Below are 24,249 nucleotides of genomic sequence, written 5' to 3'. Positions count from 1 at the left end.
GATTTAATATTTTTTTTTTCCATTACAAATTATATTAGCAGAATAACAATTGGCATAAATAATAAAAAAATCGAAGCAGAAAATACCTGAAGACTCTGGGGTCGTTGCGGAGGGCAATGAGAGGATCCACCATCAGATCATTCTGAGTGTATCTCTGCTGCCGGAGGAGCTTTACTGAGGGCTGCAGAGCATTTACTGTCATCACCCACAGCCTGACAAAGTAAAGGAAGATAGAGACTTAGTACAAGTGCTGAAGATACCCTTCCATTTTACTACAGCATATAAAACAGAGAGGAAGTCTCACTTGCGTGGCATGACTGTATTAAGTACCATCCAGAGTTTGTTAACAGTCTGTAGGATTCTGCGAGATACGCCGTCCTCTAAGAGCAGCCCCATGCTGGCAGTCAGAGCCTCTGCGTATGGGATCAGATCTCCCGCAGAGAGCAGCGTCAGGTGCTCCAGGATACGCAGCAGCCTGGGCCCGCCAGAGAGGACATTCTGGAAAGCTAAGAAGAAAAAAACATTCATTTTCAAATTTTCATGCTGATTTATAAAGAAAAGTAATCACAAATAATTGCTTAGATTAAGATTTGATTATAATTAATTCAAAGACAAAATGTAACAATTAGAGGATTTAGAAGTCAATATATTGTTTGTTTTATTTTTATATCATTAAATATAGCAATAGCACAAGCCTGTCACTGTTTGTGAACACAAGAGCCCTGTGGAGAAACAGGCCTGTCAAAGCAGCGATGTATAAATACACAAACACCTTCGGGCTCATTAATCCACAGGTGCAAAACTGAGTCATGCACATGAAAGGTTAGACTACAACAACAAACTATTCATATCACAGGCCATAATAAGCACTTGTGAGCTCCTCCAGTGCCAAAGGGCCTTATGAGTCTCAATGTAGAGTTCAGTGGTCTGGTTAACAGTAGTGTGAAATTTGCTTGAAATATGTCATACTGCAGAGAAGTGCTAAATAGTTTGCAGAATACACCTGAGTAATGTTTCTATTTTTATCCATGATTGTTTTCATTTTACAAAAAATTATATGGACATATGCCACTCCAGTTCCTTGTTTTGATTGAACAAAAATGGGCAGTTTTGATATATAGATCCCATTTTATTCACTTTTAATCCTTTTTATTTTTATCCATCAAAATGATTGTTAAATCATGCATCATATTTGAAAATTCTGTAAATGCCAGAAAATCTTTAATGAAATCTCTGTCCCAAGAGTAAAGTGATTTACACATTTCGTCTTTAACTAAGTGGGAGTTGCTCGTACCGTCTCGTAGCTGTGTCTGTGAGTATTTGCAGGATGAGGATGTCAGCAGCATCTTCCTCAGTAAGGGCAGAGTACCAGTCACTTCCTCTTCACTGATCCAGTCTTCCACCATGCACAGGTGAGGGTAGTTTGTGGCCAGTAGACGCAGAAGAGCAGAGTGCAGGCCTGATGATGGAAACAAAATAGTACTTTTTAAAACTTTATTTTAGATTCATTTTATTTAGAATAAAACCACTGGAACGTTTCACTGTTTGTATGAATACAGCCTGGAAATCACTGCACATACAAATTAAAATATACTGAGAGAAACATTTCAAGTATCAAATTAATGTCATGTGTCTAGAGATGCATCTAAACATTATCAGCCCTGGTGAACATATTTGAAAACTACTTGGCTGAACATGAGCGCATTGGAGGTTAAACGGGTGTCCTTTACCTCCCAGCTCCTGCTGCAGTCCTTGGGCCTGGCGGATGAGGTGTTTAATGGGAATCTGGTCCATGAGGGCAGGAGAGTAGGATTTTGGTTTCCTCTGCATAAGTGCTGGGAGGAGAGAACGCATGGTTATCAGGCTGTTTGTTAAAAATAGGCCTCTGTGGTGCAGCTCATGTACAGGTGATTTTTCATTGTATTCCAGTTCATTAGCACAGCCAAAGGGCATCATTACTCCAGGATGATAGAGGAGACGAGAGGGAGAGAGAGAGATTAAATAAGCACAGCACTCTGGGAAGAGCTGTGTGCATAAACAGTGAAGAGTAACCGCTCTAATAACCCATGAGAGGCTTCCAAAGCAAAGTCAAACTGCAGGTGATTGGTGTGAGTTTGAAGCAATTTAACATGCAGAGGAGGGAGCGGGAAGCTAAGCTGTATTGCTCTCATCCTAATATTATAATAGCACTCTGGGTGGCAAGACAGGAACTTACATAATCATTTTATCTACAGTTAATCTGTTGCATTCACGATTAAGTCTTGTTGTTCATTTAATAATTGAATTGTTTAAAATTAAACAAAGGAGGAGGCTGTAAGGACACAACAAAACAGAAAAGATGTCCAAAAACAAAAGACCCATACATGCAAAACTCAGGATGAAGTTGGAATTTGGGTTGAAAGGATTAATTGAAACGAAATTTTAATATAAAGAAATTGTATACAGGGAAATAAAATTCTATTAACATTCAAAATTAAGTGTTCTTACATCGTTGTCGATAAAATTGAATTAACACAATACAATATAAATAATGTAAAAAAAAAAAAAAAAAATCTTTTTATCTAAAATAATTCATAAAAAAAAATCTTCAATGTAGAAAGAAAATCTAATATAATAAAAATGTATTTAAAGGTGACATTTTTAAACATTATGTCAGGTGTGTAATATACTGACCCAATGTCTTCGTATTAGCGAGCAGAGCTTCCTCATACGACAGAATGTAATAGAGAATGAGCAACTGGGTGGTGATGGTGTACTGAGAACGAACTTTCCCTCCATCTCCCTGAGAGAGAGAGATATTAGAGCGAGAGATGGAGAGAGGTCAAACAGAGGTTAAAAGCAAGAGAAGTTACAGGAACATATGGCTCTGTATTGGACAGACTTGTAGATTTATAGTGTATAATCTACTCAAGTCAAGAGTTAAGTCGCATTTATTTATAGCATTTATACAACATAGTTTGTTTCAAAGCAGCTTCACATTAATAAACAGGAAAATAAGTGTTAATGTTGAAAAGACAATGGTGTCTCAGTTCAGCTCAATTCAGTTCAACGTTGATTCAAAACAGTTCAATTACAGTGTCAATATATAGCAAAGTTAGTGTCTTTACCTGCTCAATTTAGTTTAAATTATTTTCTCATCTAATAGTGTCATTGCAGTTTAATAGACAATATTACAGAATATTAATTGTCTTTATTCTAGGAAGTATCACTGACAAATACTTTACCACAGACTCAGGACTTTAATACTGTTAAACCTCAAATGTTTTAAAATGCTTTTTGATATTATATGCTTCTAGAAATCGTTTGTACATATTGCAATATCCAGAAGCCGTTTATCTAAAAATAACTTTCAATAATATCTATGCCACTGATTTGAGTAGGCTGATATTTGTTACTGCAGGGCGGTCATTTATCACAGTTATTTTTTTTGCTGTTTTAGATGATTTTGCAGTCAATGCGAGTAAAAAGATGATTTAGCTCCACTCACCCCTGCCTGGAAAACATTAAGTATCTCCTGCTCTGTGATTGGCTGGTTGGTGGCCTCAGGATTGGTCTTGGAAGCAGGGGTCAGGATGGAGTTAATGTAAACATCAATTAATGGAAGCAGCTGAGTGTGGAGTGGAGTGGTCGTCTCACACAGCTGTCTGAAGATCCAGTCCTGAGGAAGGAAGGAAGGAAGGAAAGAAAGAAAGAAAGAAAGAAAGAAAGAAAGAAAGAAAGAAAGAAAGAAAGAAAGAAAGAAAGAAAGAAAGAAAGAAAGAAAGAAAGAAAGAAAGAAAGAAAGAAAGAAAGAAAGAAAGAAAGAAAGAAAAAAAGAAAGAAAGAAAGAAAGAAAGAAAAAAAGAAAGAAAGAAAGAAAAAAAGAAAAAAAGAAAGAAAGAAAGAAAGAAAGAAAGAAAGAAAGAAAGAAAGAAAGAAAGAAAGAAAGAAAGAAAGAAAGAAAGAAAGAAAGAAAGAAAGAAAGAAAGAGTCAGATCATTCAGAATAAGCGAATTATCCAATCATCTACCTCTGGCACTCGGGTGATTAAATCATCTTTCCAGCTGAGCAGATCAATAGCTATAACATGGCTTACTGACTCTAGAGGAGGCAGATTCCAGTCTTTAAAGCTGACGATGTAATTGTGAGGAAACATTCTGATCTGCCGGGCGATGCACTACCACATTCAAAAATCACATCCTTAATTAAATCAATGGAGTGTCTTTCCATGAGTCAGGAGAGGAGCCAGCCAGTCAAACATATAATAGAACCCAATGGATTCAAGTCAATACTAGCACTGAGCAGAGTCAACATAGTAATGTAGTGTAGTTAGCACAGTGTGGGCTTTTTTTTAACAGAACAACAAAACAGGAAAAAATCCCCCCCAAAAAAACAGAACATAGGATGCAACAAAACAAAATAATAGAACATAATAGACCTGAATGGAACAGAATAGAACATGATAAAAACGAACAGTACACACTAGTACAAAAAGTAAAATTTTTAAAATAAAGTAGATGGGAACAGAAAACAAAACAGAATAAAACAAAATAAAATACTAAACAGAACATAAATAAATAGAAAACAGAGACCAAATAATATAGCACAGATGATAACTACAGAATATAAAAGTGGTTCTCAATAGCTTTTTATTTATTTATTAAAAGACACTGGGAGTAAAGCTCTTATGTAGCCCCGCCCCTTTTTAGCCCTGCACTCGTTGTGTTCTGTCTTCAGTTTACGTTTCCACAGCATGAAGGTTATATCTTACAGATTTATGAATGAACCGCTCGTTTTTAAATCTTCCCGGTCTACTGACATCTTTTATCACATCCCCTTTAATGCTCATGATAACTTTCGTTAACTCTACAATAAATAAATCCACTTCATGAGCTAATTACTCTCTGACAGCGATGCCAAAGAAATACACAGAGCTACCGCAAAAAACAGTTAAAACACAAAATTCTAAAGATGGTCTTGTTTCTCTAGCACATAAGGTCTATAGATATATAAAATTCATTAACTGATTTATTTTATTATTCTTGAAGTGTAAAGAACTGCAGGCTCTTCAATAAAAAGTTGACTGACAACAAAAAAATGGAAAAAAAATAATGCATGGAATCCATCTAACACAAAAGAAAGAAAAAAGAAAAAAAAGGTAGCAGGTGACAAAAACAAAACAACTCAACAGGGCAGAATTCCAACAGAAGAGAAACAGCACAGTCAGAACAGTAAGGGAGATTATCGGGTTTACCTTTATGGACACTTTGTGTTTGGTGAAGGCTCTGCTCCTCAGGAGCTGGTATATGCAGTGGATGGGGAGGAATCCTGTGATGTTGGCACTGAGGTTGTTAGTAACTGCCACTCTCACTGCATGTGCTGTAACCACCTGCCACGACACAAACATCCACTTAATATCAGTTTCTACATTTACATTTCAGATATTCAGCAGATGCCTTCTCCATAACGATAAAAAGTGCTTTGTTTCCGCTGTGTTCGACAGATGGCAAGCACGCAATTCTCAAAGTTATCTGCTAGGACAGGATATCTATAATAGTGCATGTAATAATGACAAGTTGTTAGTAATTAAGATGTTTGCTCTGGTGACTAGTGACTACACAGTTCTTGCAATACGTCAAATAGATTGTGCAAACTCAGAGACATACACAATTCATTATCTTTTCCAAAAACATTGTTCTTGTTAAAAGAGACTGTTTTGCATTAAAACACCATCAATCCACTACAAGGAAAGGAGCACCTGTTCTGTGAAGATTTCCTGAGTGAAAATGGTCTTCATTTTGCTCAGTGAGCTGGGTTTGATGGCGATCTGTGGAAGGATAAGGAGTTAAAGTCAGCAAAATATACAACCCGATTAAACTCAAACGGCAAGTTTCAAAAACAATTTCAACAAAACATGAAGGTTTTTAATGCAGAAAGTGACTCATTCTGGCTAAACAAACCCTCCATGACTCATCAATAATGCACGACTCGGCTAAAGGCAATTACATACCACACAGACGCGATTTAGCCTTCTCTGGGATGTGCCTGTTCTCAGACACTAACAATCAATAAATTCACCAATTAATTCACTTCCTTCAGAGACTTTTACAGTACAAGCTAAGTATAATGGATGTTTACAGCTAGCGGACTAATTCTGGATTTTAACCAATGTTGGCATTTAAGCCCAAAAGTAAACCGCACTAAGTACACCCTTTGTTATGTTCTAAATTGGACTTGTTTTTATATTTTAAAAAAAACTAATACCTCTAGAGTGTGCCACTGATGGATAAACCTGACCTACTGCTGTAGGCACTAGTATTAAATGGTTGTCCAACGAACTAACTTTTGTCCAACTTGTTTGAAATATGTGTTTCACGGATGTACTTTGTGGTTTCACTGGTCAAAATTAAAGCGCATATTACCTAATGTTTCATTGGCTATCTTTGAGGTTCTCTGTGAAATTAAACCCACAGGGATAGAAACATCTGTGATTGTGAAATGTATTTCAGCAATTCATTGCTTTAATCAAAAGGAAAATTGTCGTTGCACTACTAAGTGCACATTCATTATGGAATTCCCTCATCATATACGTTCAAAAGTTTGGGGTCAGTAAATTTTTTTTTTTTAAAGAAATACTTTTATCCAGGAAGGATGCATTAAATTGTGTAAAGGTGCCAGTGAAGACATTTATAATGTTACAAAATATTTCTTTTTCAAATAAATGCTTTTCTTTTGACCACTCTTTACATCAAAGAATACACTTCTTTTTTACGGTTTCCACAAATTTTAAGCAGCACAACTGTTTGCCACATTGATGATAATAAATGTTTCTTGAGCAGCAAATCAGCATATTAGAATTTCTGAAGGATTAAGTGACTAAAAACTGGAGTAACGATGCTGAAAATTCAGCGTTGCCATCACAGAAATAAGTAACATTTAAAGGGGTCATGACATGTTTTTTTTTATTTTTTTATTATGTTCCCTTAGGTGCAATTATAGTATTACTATAGTTTTTTTTACAAAAAACTTTTAAAATGTAGTGATTTATGACCTTTTCCCACCCTGTTTCTCATCATCTGATTCAAACAGTCTGTTTTGGGGGTATTTCCCCTTTAAGAGTTCAGTGTTAACGCCCACTGTTATGATTGGCTAACGTCAGTGCCTATGCATCAATTATTAACGCCCCCAGCCAGAACGTTTGCGGATTCGGCGCAACTTTTTAATAGCGGGTGATGCATGCGAAGCGATGGCTCTTGCAATGATAAAACCTTATTATGTTTGAGCCGGAATCAGATGAGGAATCACCACAAAATGAACCATCACCACAACAACGAAGACTGGATCAGCCCGTGTCCACATGGAAAGTGAAACTATTTTGAATTAATAAAAAAAAATGAACCCGAGACACTTGAAAACGGATTATTGTTGCATAATTATCCTATAGCTTAATTTGCTAACAGTTTAACATTATTTAACTAATTCCAATGAAATGATAGGGTGTACCACGGACAAAAATGCATGCACAGACAGGCCATCTTTGAAGATGCAGCATTGATAAAGGCAACATTTTTGATTTTCTATCACATGTAGGCCTACTAGAAAGGCGACATATTTTCAAGATTCTCTTATACAAATGTGTTTATATTAGCCATGGTAAAAAGTAAGTTTGCGTCGTCGTTATTGAGCCCAGAAGAGTCGGCACGGACTTATCTTTGAGCAACAGTTTTCTGGCAAAGCCATCATCAGGATTTTTTCCTCAAAACAGTCATCCTTAATGTATAGAACACTGCCGTGACTGGGACGTCCGCAAAAAATAAAGTGCATCCATTTTTCCCTGACGACTGGATCTTTCAGCGTATTTAAAAAGTAGTTTAAAGTTTTAAATACATTACTTACAGTTTGCGTCGTCGATGTTGAGCCCAGAATAGTCGGCACGGACTTATCTTTGAGCAACAGTTTTCTGGCAAAGCTCAAAACAGTCATCCTTAAAATGTATAGAACAAACGCTTAAACTAACACTGCCGTGACTGAGACGTCCGCAAAAAATAAAGTGCATCCATTTTTCCCTGACGGCTGGATCTTTCTGCAGCGTATTCAAAGATGTTGTTTGTCCACAGCCAGGAACAGCACATCTGCGGCATCGTAATCTCCCTGTACACAGACCCACTCGCGCTGTCCGTCGACTGAACACTTGTGAGGCGCGCGGGCGCGACAACGATACGGAATGAGCGTAGTTGTCTTGCGCTTTAAGCGTAGTTGTTTTTTGCCGGAGGCGGTCATATGCAAACGCTGGTACGTCACTTCGTACCGTGACGTCACTTCTTACCATGGATCCAGAACGAGCTGTATTTAGAGCTTGATTAAATAAATGATTCGTTTATAATGGGGAGGACGTCTTAAGCTATGAAACTTGCAGGACGTTTTAATGACACAAAGACCTCTTATATACCAAAAGATCAAGGCAAATTTGGTTTCTCATGTCATGACCCCTTTAAAAAAAAATATATATATATATATATATAAAAAAACAAAAAAACATTTGTAATAATATTTCACAATATTGCTGTTTTTACTGTATTTTTCAATTAAATAAATGCAGCCTTATTGAGCACAAGAACGTCCGTAACATCCACATGCATTAAAAAGACACTTAGTAAAGTACATGAAATGACAGGCATCCAGTCTTAATAATTATAACTCAAATGTCATTTTGAAAACGAATCCCACCAGAATAGTATGTTCTTATTCAGTTAATAGGCTGCTCTGGTGCTGCTCAACTGATGACTTAAACTCACCTTCATCCCAAGGGTGGAGCAAACCAGCTCGATGATGGCACTGAGCTGGTTGCTATGGAAATACATGGCAACCAGTAATAGCATCTCTCCAAAAGAGGCAGAGACACCGGCGGCACTGGAAAGAATAAGAGAAGGGAGGAGAAGAGGGAGACGGAAAAGCAAAATAGGGGAAAGAGAAGAGGAGGAGGGAGAAATGGATTAAAAAGAGTCCATGATATTTAAACACTCTTATTATACAGAGATATGAAAACACGCATACCAACCCCCAGGGTTACAGTGGGCTTAACATCCATGATAACACTAACCACAAACACACACTGTCGCGCACCCATGGACATTTATCTCTAAATTTATAGTATGGATAAGCGCTCCAATCACAGTGGGTCAGGAGGAGCGCAAGCTGCAGGAGAGATGACTTATAACCCATCAGCTGCTTATTAGTTATTAAATTGAAAAAGGCTGTCACTGCCTAACCTCTGCATAACCCCATCTGTTTTCATTTTATCATTCTGCTCTTCTCCCCCCCTCCTTTTATAGGAGTAAAATTGTCTAATAGATAGAAAGCACATTTTACCACAAATGTTTGTGTATGCACAAAGATTTTTTCCTCTTAAAGTGGAGGTTACACATACAAAAACATGAAACATGCTCTTCTACCGCCCATGTCTAGAACAGAAGTGGGTCTGAATGCATCAGGCAGACGTCAGAGAACTAATAATTGCAGGACGCAAAGAATGAGAAAATAAATCAAAACTTAGTTCCAAATACTTGTTCTCTTCGAAATGAAACTAATTGGATTAGGATAAGGATAAACATAAGTTTTGGTACATGCATAAAAATACTGTTTCCTGTTATTTTTCGAGAAGATTTCCTTCTTGCTGATCAAAAAATGACTGGCATACTTAGAATGTTGTAAAATGCATTTATTGGTTATTATGGGTTTGAAGGGCTTGTCCATTCAGGCCTGTCATACCTCTCGAAATACTCCTCCTCTTTTATCATCCAGCTGAGCCACATTACCATCAGCTGCTCTTGTTCTGGAGTACTGCAGAGAGAACACACAACAGCAATGATGACGCACCTGGGTTTTACTCCGGATTTTGAGTAAATTAAACTAAACTCTATTGAACTATTGGTTTAAATTTAAATTGAATATACATTTAACTGAACAGAAACAAACAGCTTTACACTGAACATAACTGAGTGACAGAACATTAAATCTTTGATGTTTTACTGAAAACACTTACCGTAAAGTAATTGCTAATGTTACACATTTAAAAGGTTTTCCTTGATCTTTTGACATACACTACCATTCAAGTAAGATTTTTTAGGTTTTTGAAAAAAAAACATCTCTTATGCTCACCAAGGCTACATTTATTTGATCAAAAAATACAGTAAAAACAGTAATATTGTGAAATGTTATTACAATTTAAAAGTACTGTTTACTTATTAAATATTTATATTTATTTTGCCTGTGATATCAAAGCTGAATTTTCAGCATCATTACTCCAGTCATCAGTGTCACGTGGTCCTTCAGAAATCTTTTTAATTTGCTAATTTGGTGAGCAGGAAACATTTATAATTATTATCAATTTTGTGGAACTCGTAATGCATTATTTTTCAGGATTCTTTGATGAATGGAAAGTCAGCACTTATTTAAAATAGAAAACTTGTCAATTTATTGCATCCTTGCAAATTAAAGTATTCATTTATATATAAAAAAAAAAAGAAAAAACTTTTGAAAAGTTGTAACAATGTTTCAGAAGTGTTTCATGCTAAAATCCTTGGATTTCTAAAATCAAAGATTCAAATTGTGTGAAACTTCTATCATTTTTTGGCATAATACAAGTGGACCTCATGGATATTTTTTAATCATTTTTTAATCACTTTAATCATAATTTAGGATTAATGATTTATTTGAATGGGTAGAGCAAGGATGTACCTGACGAGTGTGGGGAACGCCAGCAGTTTGCAGAAGGACAGGGAGACAAAGCGCACTCCTGCAGGTGTGGCTGGTGGACGGCTGGTCATCAACTGCAACAGTTGCTCCGCCTCTTCATCTGTGGGCCTGTGGAGAGAAAACACATTTGAAACCATCTTTAAAACTTTGCAACTCTTCAAAGAGGTATTCGCTGTCAACAGGATTGATACAATCAAACAGGTGGAGTTAATCATTTCCATAACTTGCAACCTCGTCATGGAACGGAGCCAGGAATTTCTTGTCGTGGGAAAAATTAAGTTTAGCATTATAAGTGCCTAAGTGACCTGTGGTTAAGAGCTACTTCATCACCACTGTAAAGACCTGATTGTGTCAACTGTAGCATACCTAAGACCAGCGATCCCCATAAGTGCGCAATAGAGCCGCAGCAGCGCACTGGCCTTGACCACATGCTCCTCTCGCAGGCCAGAGTACCCCGAGCTGCTCTCCGAGTCCATTTCACTGTCATTAGGAACATGGGTGCTGCGAGAGCGGGGTAAGATGGCCACCAGCTCCAACAGCAGCTGCCTCCGCATCTGCCACAGCACTGAGCTGCTCTCTCTCTTCCTCTGAAGAAAGACAGTGAGACACATACTTGATTTCATGTGCTTAAAAAGCAGGTAATCATCAAATGCTTTAGTGCAACTGTTGTTCCTTACCTGCTGACCGTTGCGAATGAACATACTGAACCAGGTGCGCACTTTTCCATTGGTGCCCAGAAGTAGGCCGCTGACATAAGACACCAGAGGACTGACCGCCTCATCTGCCGTGTCTGGCTTATAGTCCAGCGTTAGAGCAACACCGAGACCTGGAAGATGACACTCCTCCACCTGCGGAAAGACCATGGTTTTGACATCAATATGACACATTGTTCTGATCACTATTATTATTATTAGGGCCCAAGCCTTGAAAAGGCGAAGGCCCTATTGTTTTCCTTCGGATTATTATTATTATTATTATTAGGGGCCAAGCACTGAAGGTGCGGGCACCTATTGTATCTGTTCCCGTTCTTATTCTTCTTTTTCTTTTTCTTTTTCTTCTTCCGACTGGGCGTCTATGGCAGCCTATAGAACCGTTTGCGGGAAACTTATACAAATTGGCACAGTGATAGAGAACAGCCTAAACTATCACCATAGCAAATTTGGAGTCTCCAACTCATTCCCTCTAGCGCCACCAGCTGTCCAAAGTTTCACTCATGTTTATGCTAATAACGTTTGAACCACAAGGGCTAGAAACAAAATTCTTTTTTCCTCTGATTCCTGAGCTCACGACGATTCGACTGCACCCTATGACGTCATTTTCCGTCATAATAGTTTTCCCGCCATTTTGAATTTTCCGAAAAAACTACTTTTTCGAACTCCTCCTAGGCCGTTGCTCCGAATTTCACGAAAATTGAACCAGATCATCTCCAGACCGTGAAGACAAAAAGTTATGGAAATCAAGTTGATTCGAATAACCGTTCTCGAATACCGCACAAATAAATTTTACGTAGAGCTTGCAAAAACAGATTCAAGGCTGTATCTCCACAACGCTTTGTCGGATTCAGACCAAATTTGGTACATGTTGTCACAAGCATGACCTGAGGCTACATGCTGCGTTTCGGCACAGTGCCACCTACTGCTCCGGAGATATGAAAATTTGCTTATTTTACTTATAACTTCTGAACGGTTTGTCCAAAAATCATAAAAGTGGTCTCGATAGATTCAGGGCGTCATACTGAGTTGACTGATATCCAATTTTCCCATATCGGCCATTTTGGCTGTCGGCCATTTTGAATTATGTGCTAAAATGCTGTATTTTATGAACGCATGAACGTATCGTTACGAAACTCAGTATGGGTCATCAGTACAATGCCCTAAAGGTACTCAAAAATTTATGAGACAGCGCCACCTTTTGGTCAAAAGTTATAATGAAATTTCCAAAAATGCTAATAACTTTTGAATAAATTTGCCTATAGTAATGACAATGATCTCAATAGATTCCTTGGGTTATGCTGAAAACATAGATACCAATTTTGCCATAGTCGGTCAAACTTCCTGTCCGCCATCTTTATTTTCTTTTAAAACCTACTTTTTCGAACTCCTCCTAGACCGAACGTCCGATTTTCACCAAAATCGGATCGTGTCATCTCCAGACCGTGCCGAGTAAAAGTTATGGATTTCGTGTCGATAGACAAAACCGTTTTTGTATACCGCAGGAGCAAAGTTGAGGCATGATGCCAAAATGACTATTCAGGCTTTATATCTGCAATGCCTTGTAGGGGTGTAACGATACCTTCATTTCACGATTCGATATATATCACGATACTGAACTAACGATACGATATTATTGCGATACTCCCAAGACATATGATAAAAGGTTAACAAAAAATCTACTGTTGATTAAAATGCTAACTTTGAAATTACATTGTGGGTTTAAATGAACAGGTTTGGACTTGGTGCTTGTAATTCAAGGACAATGGTGACACCAGAATAAAAATATTCATGATTCTGAAGCTGACCATTGCATTATTATACATTATAATCAACATTATATAGTAGTTTAATGTAGTACTGACACTAAAACTCTGAAAACATGATTTTTTTCTTATACAGTAATTTCTATTTTGGGTGAACTATCCACGATACATATTGTCACTATCCACGATACGTATTGTTGCATTTTTGTATTGCGATATATTGTGGCACGATATATTGTTACACCCCTAATGCCTTGACATATTGACACCAAACTTTGTATGTGTCATTTTCACTTCACTCTGACCACATCACATCAGTTTCGTAATTGCGCCACCTATTGGTCGAAAGTGATAATCATATTTTTAGATAATGTATTTGATTTTTCAACCATTTTGCCAAAATTCATCTTCAAATGTCTTTAATTGCTCCTTGCTGCAGTTTGTCTCACACTTTCAGCCATGTAGGCATATCTCGTCGTCTGCTTTTGCGCTTGGCCCCGTAATGGCTGCTTGCAGCTATATTTATTATTATTATTATTATTATTATTATTATTATTTTTCTTACGACTATTCGGGCACTTTTGGGTCTCTTAACGTGCTCAAAAACTCTTGAAACTTTGCACAAATGTCAGAACCCGCGGCCATTAGAGCCGGACTGAAGCTGGTACCCGGGCGTGGCAGGGGGGCTCAACAGCGCCCCCTGGAACGCGGTCCGAAAACTTGATCCATAAATCAAACACGCTTGCGTGTAATAATATGAAACTCGGTACACTTATAGATCTCATCGGTTCATATATCCTTCGTGCTCTGACTTTTTACCCCAGCCCAACAGGAAGTCGGCTATTTGGCGTAGTTTAAAAAACACATGCAATGGAATTTAAAATACTCCTCCTAGAAAATTCCACCAATCACCACGAAACTCGGTGTGCATGAAGTCAAGACATGGAGGATGAAAAATTGCCAGGGGATTTTTGATATCTCGAACGGTTTGGCCGTGGCGAGGAAACGAATTTATGGCGAATATTGGAAACAGGAAGTGTGTTATAACATCCTCATACATCAATTGATCTGGATGAAACTTCAGCAGTGTGTTCGCTGTAAGAGGCCGATCACATGGATGTGACTATTGTGAGTCAAAGTTATAGCGCCACCAACTGGCAGCAGGAAGTGTGTCACTTTCAAAATGCTTTAAAATCACCCTCTTATTTTTACCCGATTTGCTTCAAACTTTATGTGTATAATGTAAACACACGACAGATGTAGACCTGTGAAAGGATTATTGATATCTTAAATACTGTTGCCATGGCAACGCAGCAAACTTTAATATTCTTTTTTAAAGTTTTTGAGACTCTTAGCATGCTTGAAATTGCATGAAACTCGACAGACACTTTACATTTATTGCCTAGTACACTTGTGCAAAGTTTCAGAAACGGGCGTGGTAAGGGGCTCAGTAGCGCCACCTTTAGTCAAAAATGGGGTATTAGTTTTACCTACAGTAACAAAAATCGGTATTTATATTTATCTCCCCGAGCCGGACAACTTTCTAATTTACAGTCATTAGCTCCGACCAACAGGAAGTCAGATATTTTGGTTTGAATGTGATTTGATGGGAATTTTGCCAGTCTCTCTCAGTGTCTGTGTGTGTGAGAGAGGAGGGGGGGGGCTTTATTTTAACCCTTTCTCTGCTGTGTGGGACTTCTCGGGCACTTTTGGGGCCCTTAACGTGCTCGAAAACTCTTGAAACTTTGCACACAGGTCAGAACCTGCGGCCATCAGGGCCGGGCTGAAGCTGGTACCCGAGCGTGGCAGGGGGGCTCAACAGCGCCCCCTTTAACGGGGTCCGAAAACTTGGTCCATATATCAAACTGAATATTGCATGAATTAGTATGAAACTCGGTACACATATAGATCTCATCGGGCCGAACAACTTTCGTGCTCTAAGTTTTACGCCAGCCCAACAGGAAGTCGGCTATTATGGGTTGTATGAAAACGCACGCCCCTGGAATTTTATATACTCCTCCAAGAAATTTTATTTGATCTTCACCAAACTCGGTCAGCATGAAGTCAAGACATTGAGGACGCTAAATTGCGGACGGATTTTTGATATCTCGAATGGTTTGGCCGTGGCGAGGAAACGAAGTTATGGCGAGAAAAGAAAAACACAATGTGTTATAACGTCTTCATACATTTATTGATCTTGATGAAACTTCAGCAGTGTGTTTGTTGTAAGAGGGCTATCACATGGATGTGACTATTGTGAGTCAAAGTTATAGCGCCACCAACTGGCAGCAGGAAGTGTGTTACTTTCAAGATACTTTTGACTAAAGTGGGGGGGGTTATTTTTACCTACAGTCACAAAACTCGGTCTGTATATTATGCTTATCGATCCGGACAACTTTCTCTTTTACAGTCATAAGCTCCGACCAACAGGAAGTCAGATATTTTGCTTTGAATGTGGTTTGGTCTCTCTCTGACAGAGTTCCCCCTGCCATTCTCTGTGTGTGTGTGTGTGGGGGGGGGGGGGGGGGGGGGAGGGAGGCACACACACAGACAGCCCCCCCCCCCTTTTCTGTGTGTGTTTGGAGGGGAGCAGAAAGACTCACACTGATACAAGCTCTAAAGCAGACTTCTTCTCGACAGTCAAAGCGGGGTTACGTTATTGCCCGTCGTGCACAGGAACCCGAAAGGCAACGGGGGTGGCGGCTTTATATATATATATATATATATATATATATAAATAAATATAGCTGCAAGCAGCGATGGAGGGCCCAAGCCGGTGGCAGCGCCAGCCCGGTGCCTTTAGTGTTACTAAAGGCACCAGGGTGGCGGTGCCACCGGCTTGGGCCCGTAATCGCTGCTTGCAGCTATATTTATTTATATATATATTTATTATTAGTATTTATCTGCAGCCAATTACAGAGCATGACAGGTGGTCTAGTGCTAGAAACTCACCACCATGGCCCTGATGTTCAGAGCCTGAGATGGGTTCATCTGACACAGCTGCCGGAGAGCTTCTGTCCTACGTCGGCCACCCACGCTTTCCTCATCCTGCCGTTCTCCGTTCTTAATCAACCCCCTGCACACTAGAGACATGAAGGAAACACAAGCAATTTGTATTAAATGTGCTGCTTTTATACATTTGTAACAGCCTATAAACCACATAAAAGATACTGATATTGTTATATTTTCATTACATATATTACAGTTCAAAGGTTTGGGCCAGTAGATTGTTTTTTTTTTGTAAAATGTAATTTTTTGCAAGGACAAATTAAATTGATCAAATATGACGGTAAAGACAAATTATTTCTATTTAAAAATAAATGCAGTTCTTTTGAACATTCTATTCAAAGAATCCTGAAAAAAAAGTATCATATTTTCAACAAAAATATTAAGCAGCACAACTGCTTTCAACATTGATAATAAAAAGAAATGTTTCTTGAACAGCAAATCAGCTTATTAAAATGATTTCTGAGGGATGTAATGGCTGCTGAAAATTCAGTTTTGCCAACATAGAAATAAACTAGACCTTAAAATATATTAAAACAGAAAAGAGTTACATAAAATTGTTCACAATATTACAGTTATACTGTATTTTTGATCAATTGCAGCCTTGGTGAGCATAGGAAACGTTTTTCAAAAACATTTAACTCATCCTTCCCTCGGGTCATTTTGACGATTCGATCCTGCATGTTCATGTGAGCACAACAGATAAACTTGACAGAACCATATGTATTAACTTCTATGTAATGGCTCGGGCAAGATTATTTTTAACACATTTCCCACAAATATCTTTAAATAAGCTCGTCTTTATTTGGCTTTGTATTAAGCTCTCACCTTGAATTAAAATATCTGTTTCCCTTTTATTCTGTGATTTTAACCACAGATGACAGTTCGCCACGCAGAATGATTAGAATTACAGAGAACCTTTTATGACTGAGTGCCGGAATGATATTAGTTTCAATAGTCTCTTATGAAAAAAACATCTGATTGAGAAAAAACGTAGCCGAGTCCGTCACAATTCATGCTGCATCTGATTACAGTGTATCTCTATAGACAAGCTCTTTCCCTTAATGATTCAGCCTTGAGCGGAATATTCTCCCAATGAAAGATCCTGTCTAGGTAATGGGCCTTGAGAATTGGCCATTCATAATATGAAATGTTTCAAACTGGCTCTGAATGAGGCCTCGCACAAATAAGCTATTGACTCAACAAGGACCTGGGAGTGATGAAAGGATACCAGAGACTCAGAGATATTATTATTTCCACTTCGAGTTTCTCGGAGGAAACCCCACATACACATAAAGAGGTGCACAAACACACCCAAGCTGCACATAATCAGCAGCCAAATTCATCAAAATGGAAATTTAGCACCTCTCGGATGATCGTGCAATAGCCACATAAGACAGATAAAATGTAACGGAAAACGTGAGTCACGTGTAGTTTTATAGTCAATGAAGAAAAATAAAACATTGTTATATTTTGGTATGTTAAAAAGAAAATCGTACATATCCATGATGATCCAAAAACCAGAAACACTTGAATGCAACTCCAAGACAATTCGCAATAGAGTAATGCAGGGATGACGTCAGAACCCTGAAGACTAATACCCCGTTGGTTCCTTTGAGATTTTCCTATGGGGTTTTTCAATTTATGTGTAAAAATAAAGCCTGCGGTAAACATAACTTCACGATACTCTGACGTTTTGTTCTACAACGTAAACTGCACACATTCAAACCCCAAAATGCATTTTCAAAATGAAACGTTTTCAGTATGGGTGTGTGCAATTTATTTTGTGGAACAAAATGTCAAAGTATCATCAACTTATGTTTACCACAGGGTTTATTTTACTCATAAATTGAAAACCGGGGTTTTAACGTCATCCCTGCACCACTCTATTCAATAAATTTTCATAATGTGGAGTATTTCTCAATGAAGATGACTGATTCATTTTTACACAGTAAGGCCAGGAACGTTTAATTATAGAAAAGCACCGGTCGATCCGGCCATAAATCGGAACCGGACGTTTTTGCTCCAACACACTATCGGTTTTTAGTTTTATTTTGGCCAATCTCTATTCTGGACTTGCACACAAACTGCATTGTTATATTTCCACGCCAGACTTTGGAAATGATTGCAAAGTCTGTAAACAGGACATTAAAACAGGCCAGAGACAGGACACGCCAAAGACGGAGGCAAAGAAGAAAACTCAGCAGAGCAAATATCGTACCAGGCACAACAAGCTCACTGTTCGCGATGCTAATAATAAGAAAAGTAAAAATATTGAATTGGGGGTGAGGGGTTTATATGAATGTATCTCTGAGGGGAACTGTCTTCAGAAAAGTTTTGATGGCATTTTCTTTTCCTATTACCTCCGTAAAAAAGTAGTATTTATTATGGAAGCTTATGAGTAGCAATAGAGAAGCTGTGGAACTGACTTGTCCATGTTCCCTCACTTGAACCCTCTTGACCTATACCGCCGTAATACCCCGACCAGAGCCGTTGTTGATAAAAACCCCGCCTTCACGCAGTGATTGACATGGCGGGAGGGGGCGGAGACAGACGTGATCTGCTCGGAATGCATTTTCAATGTGCACATTGAATTTTGCTACATACATTGCGGGACATTGAATGAAAATGCAATCGTAAGTGTCTTGACTGTGAGTGTAAATGCAATTGAGAAAAATAACATTTGAATGATCATTTTGCAACAGTTGTTGCTTGAACATGTTACACATATCTAATCATTTCTGTAATACATTTTCATTTTCATTTTGCAACTTATAAAGCGTTAAAATATGTATTCAATTTACATATTAAACCTAGTGTATGAAATGGCAAATGTAAATTATATAATTGCATTTTAATTTTCATTTTGCACCAAACGTTGCACAAATGTATGGGAAAATGTAAATGTAATTACAGAAATGCATTGCCATTTTACATATTGAATTGTCATTTTGCATATTACATATCAAATTGAATATTGCTACTCATAAGCTTCCATAATTTATAAGCGCAGTGCTAATATGTAGTGGTACCGAAAGAAACCGCTGCTGTTCCATAAGCGCCACCTACAGTCAGGGAGTGAATTTTCATTCAATCCGTCTGCTGTTTTTGTTTTGTGCAGGAGTCTAATGTGCCATAATTTCCGTTCCAACAACGTATTTGTTCTATCACCTACATACGCGTAACAATCTTCGGAAATACTACCGTTTCTCTGTTCAGGCTCCACTTCATCTGCTAGTGTATTTAACGCCCGTATTATCTCTGCCGCCGCCATGTTTCCAACATCTCAAAAAGCACGTTATGTTTACCTGTTGCCGTGCCCGTGCCCCGCCTTCACGCAGTGATTGACATGGCGGGAGGGGGCGGAGACAGACGTGATCTGCTCGGAATGCATTTTCAATGTGCACATTGAATTTTGCTACATACATTGCGGGACATTGAATGAAAATGCAATCGTAAGTGTCTTGACTGTGAGTGTAAATGCAATTGAGAAAAATAACATTTGAATGATCATTTTGCAACAGTTGTTGCTTGAACATGTTACACATATCTAATCATTTCTGTAATACATTTTCATTTTCATTTTGCAACTTATAAAGCGTTAAAATATGTATTCAATTTACATATTAAACCTAGTGTATGAAATGGCAAATGTAAATTATATAATTGCATTTTCATTTTCATTTTGCACCAAACGTTGCACAAATGTATGGGAAAATGTAAATGTAACTACAGAAATGCATTGCCATTTTACATATTGAATTGTCATTTTGCATATTACATATCAAATTGAATATTGCTACTCATAAGCTTCCATAATTTATAAGCGCAGTGCTAATATGTAGTGGTACCGAAAGAAACCGCTGCTGTTCCATAAGCGCCACCTACAGTCAGGGAGTGAATTTTCATTCAATCCGTCTGCTGTTTTTGTTTTGTGCAGGAGTCTAATGTGCCATAATTTCACAAATTTGCTTTTAAATTATGTAATCTAATTCAAAAGCAACTGTTCATGCTACATCTTTGTTTTGATCATGATTAAAATGCAGTGGTTTGCCTCTAATTTCAAATGGCTACATATATTTTTAGCTTAAGGCCAGTTTGCTCTATTAAAGAGTACAAATAAACAACAAATAAATTTGAATAAATTTGACAAAGATTTTGATAACATTTTGAAAAAAATAAAATAAAATCGGCAAACGAATCTGAATCGGTCAATTCGCTTGTAAAAAATTTTTTAAGATCGGGCATGAAAAATCATGATCGGTGCATCACTGTTTAAATTAATAAATACATCTAATAAACTAGGGGTGGAACGGTTCAAATTATTCACGGTTCGGTTTTTATCACTGTTTTACGGTCTCAGTATAGGCACGATTCGGTATGTGCTATGACTACTATCAAATAAAAATAAGAAAATAAGAACAAATAATCAAACTACAAGCAACAGCACAAATAAATACAATAGAGCAAATATACAAATAAAATAAACAGTGCTTTTCAGGTTATTTAGGTATCTAACAGTAGTTTTCAGGTACAGATATTGAATAAAGTAATCAAATGTAAAATAACATTGCATATAATTTTAATTAAATAAAGATGAAATATTATTAAAGTTACAAAAGATAATCAGTCAAGAGCAGTGAGGGATTTCCTTGTCTTTTGTTGTTTGTTTGATTAACGAATATTATATTGGAATATTAGGCTGCTGTCACTTTAAGACTAATGCACGGATCCAGTACAATGATACTGATACACATGCGTTTACATTCACATATTACAGCATACAGCACTCCCATTGAACACAGATAACAAAGAGTCACTCTTTTGTCCACGTTGTAACGTACTAGGAAGCGTATCCATCGACAGAAACATACATTAGCTGACCTCGATCTCTGTTTTACACGTTGTTATTTTCAACAAACCATATTATAGATGTGTCGCTGAACCGTGGGTGGAGAATGGTACCGTTAGTTTTTTTACCGACAACCGTTACACCCCTATAATAAACATAGATTTTGTATGTTATCTTTGAAGGATAGGAAAGCTAATGTATTAAGTTACATATCTAAATTGTTTTAGTCAAACATAATATTTCAGCAGGTGATGGACATACCTTCATTGAAGCTGTCCGGGACGTTCGCCACCAGCAGGCACAAGAACCACTCCCCATTCCTCACGTGAAGCAGGGCTTCGGCCACCTCAATGATGGGCAACAAAGAAGGCAGCTCTGTTGGGAGCATATAAACTTAAAATCAAAAAGTAATGTTCCTTGTTTAAGAAAGATTTATAGTTTTATCTTTAAAGACATTAAATAAAGGACAAAACATCAGATAAAGACAAATTGCAGGCACAGCTGAAGTATAGTTTTAGCTAGGTCTTCATTTCTGACATGCTGAAGGAAATATTTACTGATCTGGAGATGAATGTTGAAACTTGTTAAATTTGTCTTGACAACTAAAAGCTTTTAGTCTTCCCACTAAAAATGTTACACTCTTCACCTGCTTGTAGGATGCAGAGAACATCAGCCACTTCCTCTAGGTACACGGGACTCTCAAACAACTCAGAGGACTTGAGGAAAAACTCTCCATTAGAGTCAGTCACCTTTTGAAGAGAGGAAAATATTTTGTAACACTATTTTGATGTGTGATAGAATAAATTAACTAAGATACATGGCATATTTATGAAATATTGAGAAATATTTGTTTTGTTTTGCAGCGTTGTGAACTAAATAATCATATTAGATATATTATTTGGAGTCTGTATTTTTAACGTTTTGGCAAGAAGCCTTTTATGTTCACCAAGGCTATTTGAACAAAAATACAGTGAAAATAGTAACATTGTGAACTAATTTGAAGTAACAGTTTTCTGTTTTAACATATTTTTAAAATGTAATTTATTTCTGTGATGGCAAAGCTGAATTTTCAGCATCATTTTCAGTCACATGATCCTTCAGAAATCATTTTAATATGCAGATTTGGTGCTCAAGACAATTCGTCTTTAAATTGCATAAGAATGTGAAGGACAGATCATTATTCAGGAGTAAATAAAAGGACACTAAACCTTGTTCATAATTGCCAACAGCTCACTGAGAGCCAGTCTGAGTCTCCTGAGAGGATCACTGTGCTCAAATTCCAGAGTCAAACCGTGCTGCAGCTGAGAAACCAGGATGCTCTCACCATTAGAGCCTCCAGCCTTATGCCTGTACGGAGAAAATTTGGTCATATATCATCAGATATCTGAGCAGAATTCTGTCCATAACATCCCTCTCAGTTTCTCAGAGCACTTCGGAGCGAGACTGACTTAACAGATATATTATGCCAATGATACTGAATGGCCACCTGGAATAAATTTCATCTAAACCCACCTAAGCTGCTGCTCTTTTCTAGCGTCCTGCTCCAGAGCATGAAAATCCACAGACAGCAGCGCGACGATGGAGTTCACCGCCTCCACCCCTGACAGCAGTCGCAAGATGAGCTTCTTGTCCTGTGCCCAGGCGTTGCTCTGATCCGCAGGGGCGCAGAGAGCCATCCTCACCAGACAGGGCAGCAAGAGCCGCAACTCTGGGTCACTTAAAGCTGCTAGTCTGGCCACATCTACCTTCTGCATTGCCTCGAATGCATATGGGCTCACAAACTGAAGACTGGCACTGTCTGCCATTCTGCTGTAAAGAAAAAGGAAATAGAAAGTAAATGTTTAAATTTAAACAACAAAAAAAAGTTTGCAGTAACCCCACAATATTAGTTAATACTTAATAATAGTATTGCTATTACTGTAAGATCATAATAAAAAATGACAATGGGATTTGTCATCAAGTGTAGACATAATAATAATAACAGTACAAACCCACACTGGCAAAAGTACTATTATTACCATGTTCTTGCACTTACAATATTCTGGACATGTACCATGGTAATACCATGATATTCATTGAAGTAAGTTATATAGTAGTCGTCGTCTTTAAATATTATAAGTTAGTAGGCTAACGTTACACGAATAACAGTACCATTATAAGAGTGAGTTTACTTGGCGTTTAGGTGTATTTATAAGAATTTATATTTCAGTTTTAACATGTGTTGCTCTAAAAAAAAATTACATTTATATTTAAAACACTTTAAATGCTCACTGTGGAGACTGTGCCCGCAGATGAACAGCAAGTAACGTACAAACTTATGCTTAATGTATAAAACTCTTCGGCTAAAACGTTAATTTAACAGAATACAATACAAGTATGTTTTGCATTACAAAGGACAGTGTGACAGCAGTGGGACCATCTTACCTGGAGTTTACCACAGCCGATGGCTACCAATGGAAACACAAGCCCCGGTGAGGCCCGTGAGACCGCGGTCCGTCGTGATTCTCACGCCAACGGGAAGTTGAGCGTCGTCGGTCAACGTAGCAAAATTCACCGGTAGGCTAACAGGCTAGCTGCTAGAGCTATCCCGCTTAACAAGAGATCCATTCATCAAGATTTAACTAATTGAAGCACTATAATTACAAGATTAATATTTATATGCTTCATATAATTCACTTATTCTGTATTAAAACGACATGTGTCCATCAGACTGTTTCCAGACAGCAAGCTAAAAGGTAGAATGGTAAATGATTTTAGCACAAGCGCTCATCTTCTCTGCGGTGTGCATGCTGAACTGAACTCTGACTGCGTCTCAAAGCCTAGCGAGCCGCCTACCCAGACACCATTGTTTGGACATCATAGGCGTGTTCATAGTTAAAATATGGTAACAGTGCAAGAGTTAAGGGGAAAAATAACCGAACATGCCTGTGATGCCAAAAAATGCAGTCTATGTAAATAACCTAACAGGGATTGAGACAACCATAAGAGGACAGCGCAGACTCGTTTAACCATTATATTGTACCAGTAAGCAGCAACAATTTATTCAGTAACTACTTTTCCCATTCAAATGTTTTCTATTGTATTCCAGATTTAGAAAATAATATTAATAATTATTTAATATATATTTTTAACTTTTATTATATGTATTAAAATTGAACAATAGTTTCAGCTCAGTAAATGT

General features: G+C 37.8%; 1 protein-coding gene across 1 annotated transcript in view; it reads right to left on the bottom strand.

The window, feature by feature from the left end:
- The window catches only part of ints2 (integrator complex subunit 2), a 28,216-nt gene extending 4,295 nt beyond the window's left edge, over positions 1 to 23,921 (bottom strand). Inside the window, exons 1-19 of the mRNA XM_079600772.1 lie at positions 23,493 to 23,921; positions 22,581 to 22,877; positions 22,277 to 22,415; positions 21,715 to 21,817; positions 21,330 to 21,443; positions 16,163 to 16,293; positions 11,412 to 11,582; positions 11,101 to 11,321; positions 10,717 to 10,842; positions 9,748 to 9,819; positions 8,775 to 8,889; positions 5,738 to 5,806; positions 5,234 to 5,368; positions 3,488 to 3,658; positions 2,674 to 2,782; positions 1,731 to 1,835; positions 1,295 to 1,459; positions 305 to 506; positions 87 to 212 (exon numbers count right to left, since the gene is read on the bottom strand). Of these exons, the coding sequence (XP_079456898.1) occupies positions 87 to 212; positions 305 to 506; positions 1,295 to 1,459; positions 1,731 to 1,835; positions 2,674 to 2,782; positions 3,488 to 3,658; positions 5,234 to 5,368; positions 5,738 to 5,806; positions 8,775 to 8,889; positions 9,748 to 9,819; positions 10,717 to 10,842; positions 11,101 to 11,321; positions 11,412 to 11,582; positions 16,163 to 16,293; positions 21,330 to 21,443; positions 21,715 to 21,817; positions 22,277 to 22,415; positions 22,581 to 22,873 (2,567 nt within the window). The 5' untranslated portion in view covers positions 22,874 to 22,877; positions 23,493 to 23,921. The remainder of the gene's footprint in view (positions 1 to 86; positions 213 to 304; positions 507 to 1,294; positions 1,460 to 1,730; positions 1,836 to 2,673; positions 2,783 to 3,487; positions 3,659 to 5,233; positions 5,369 to 5,737; positions 5,807 to 8,774; positions 8,890 to 9,747; positions 9,820 to 10,716; positions 10,843 to 11,100; positions 11,322 to 11,411; positions 11,583 to 16,162; positions 16,294 to 21,329; positions 21,444 to 21,714; positions 21,818 to 22,276; positions 22,416 to 22,580; positions 22,878 to 23,492) is intronic.
- Between the last annotated feature and the right edge of the window lie 328 nt (positions 23,922 to 24,249).

Source organism: Phoxinus phoxinus, assembly GCF_949152265.1.
Source record: "Phoxinus phoxinus genome assembly, chromosome: 23".
Lineage (NCBI taxonomy): Eukaryota > Metazoa > Chordata > Actinopteri > Cypriniformes > Leuciscidae > Phoxinus > Phoxinus phoxinus.
This window is presented reverse-complemented; position numbering and strand designations above follow the sequence as displayed.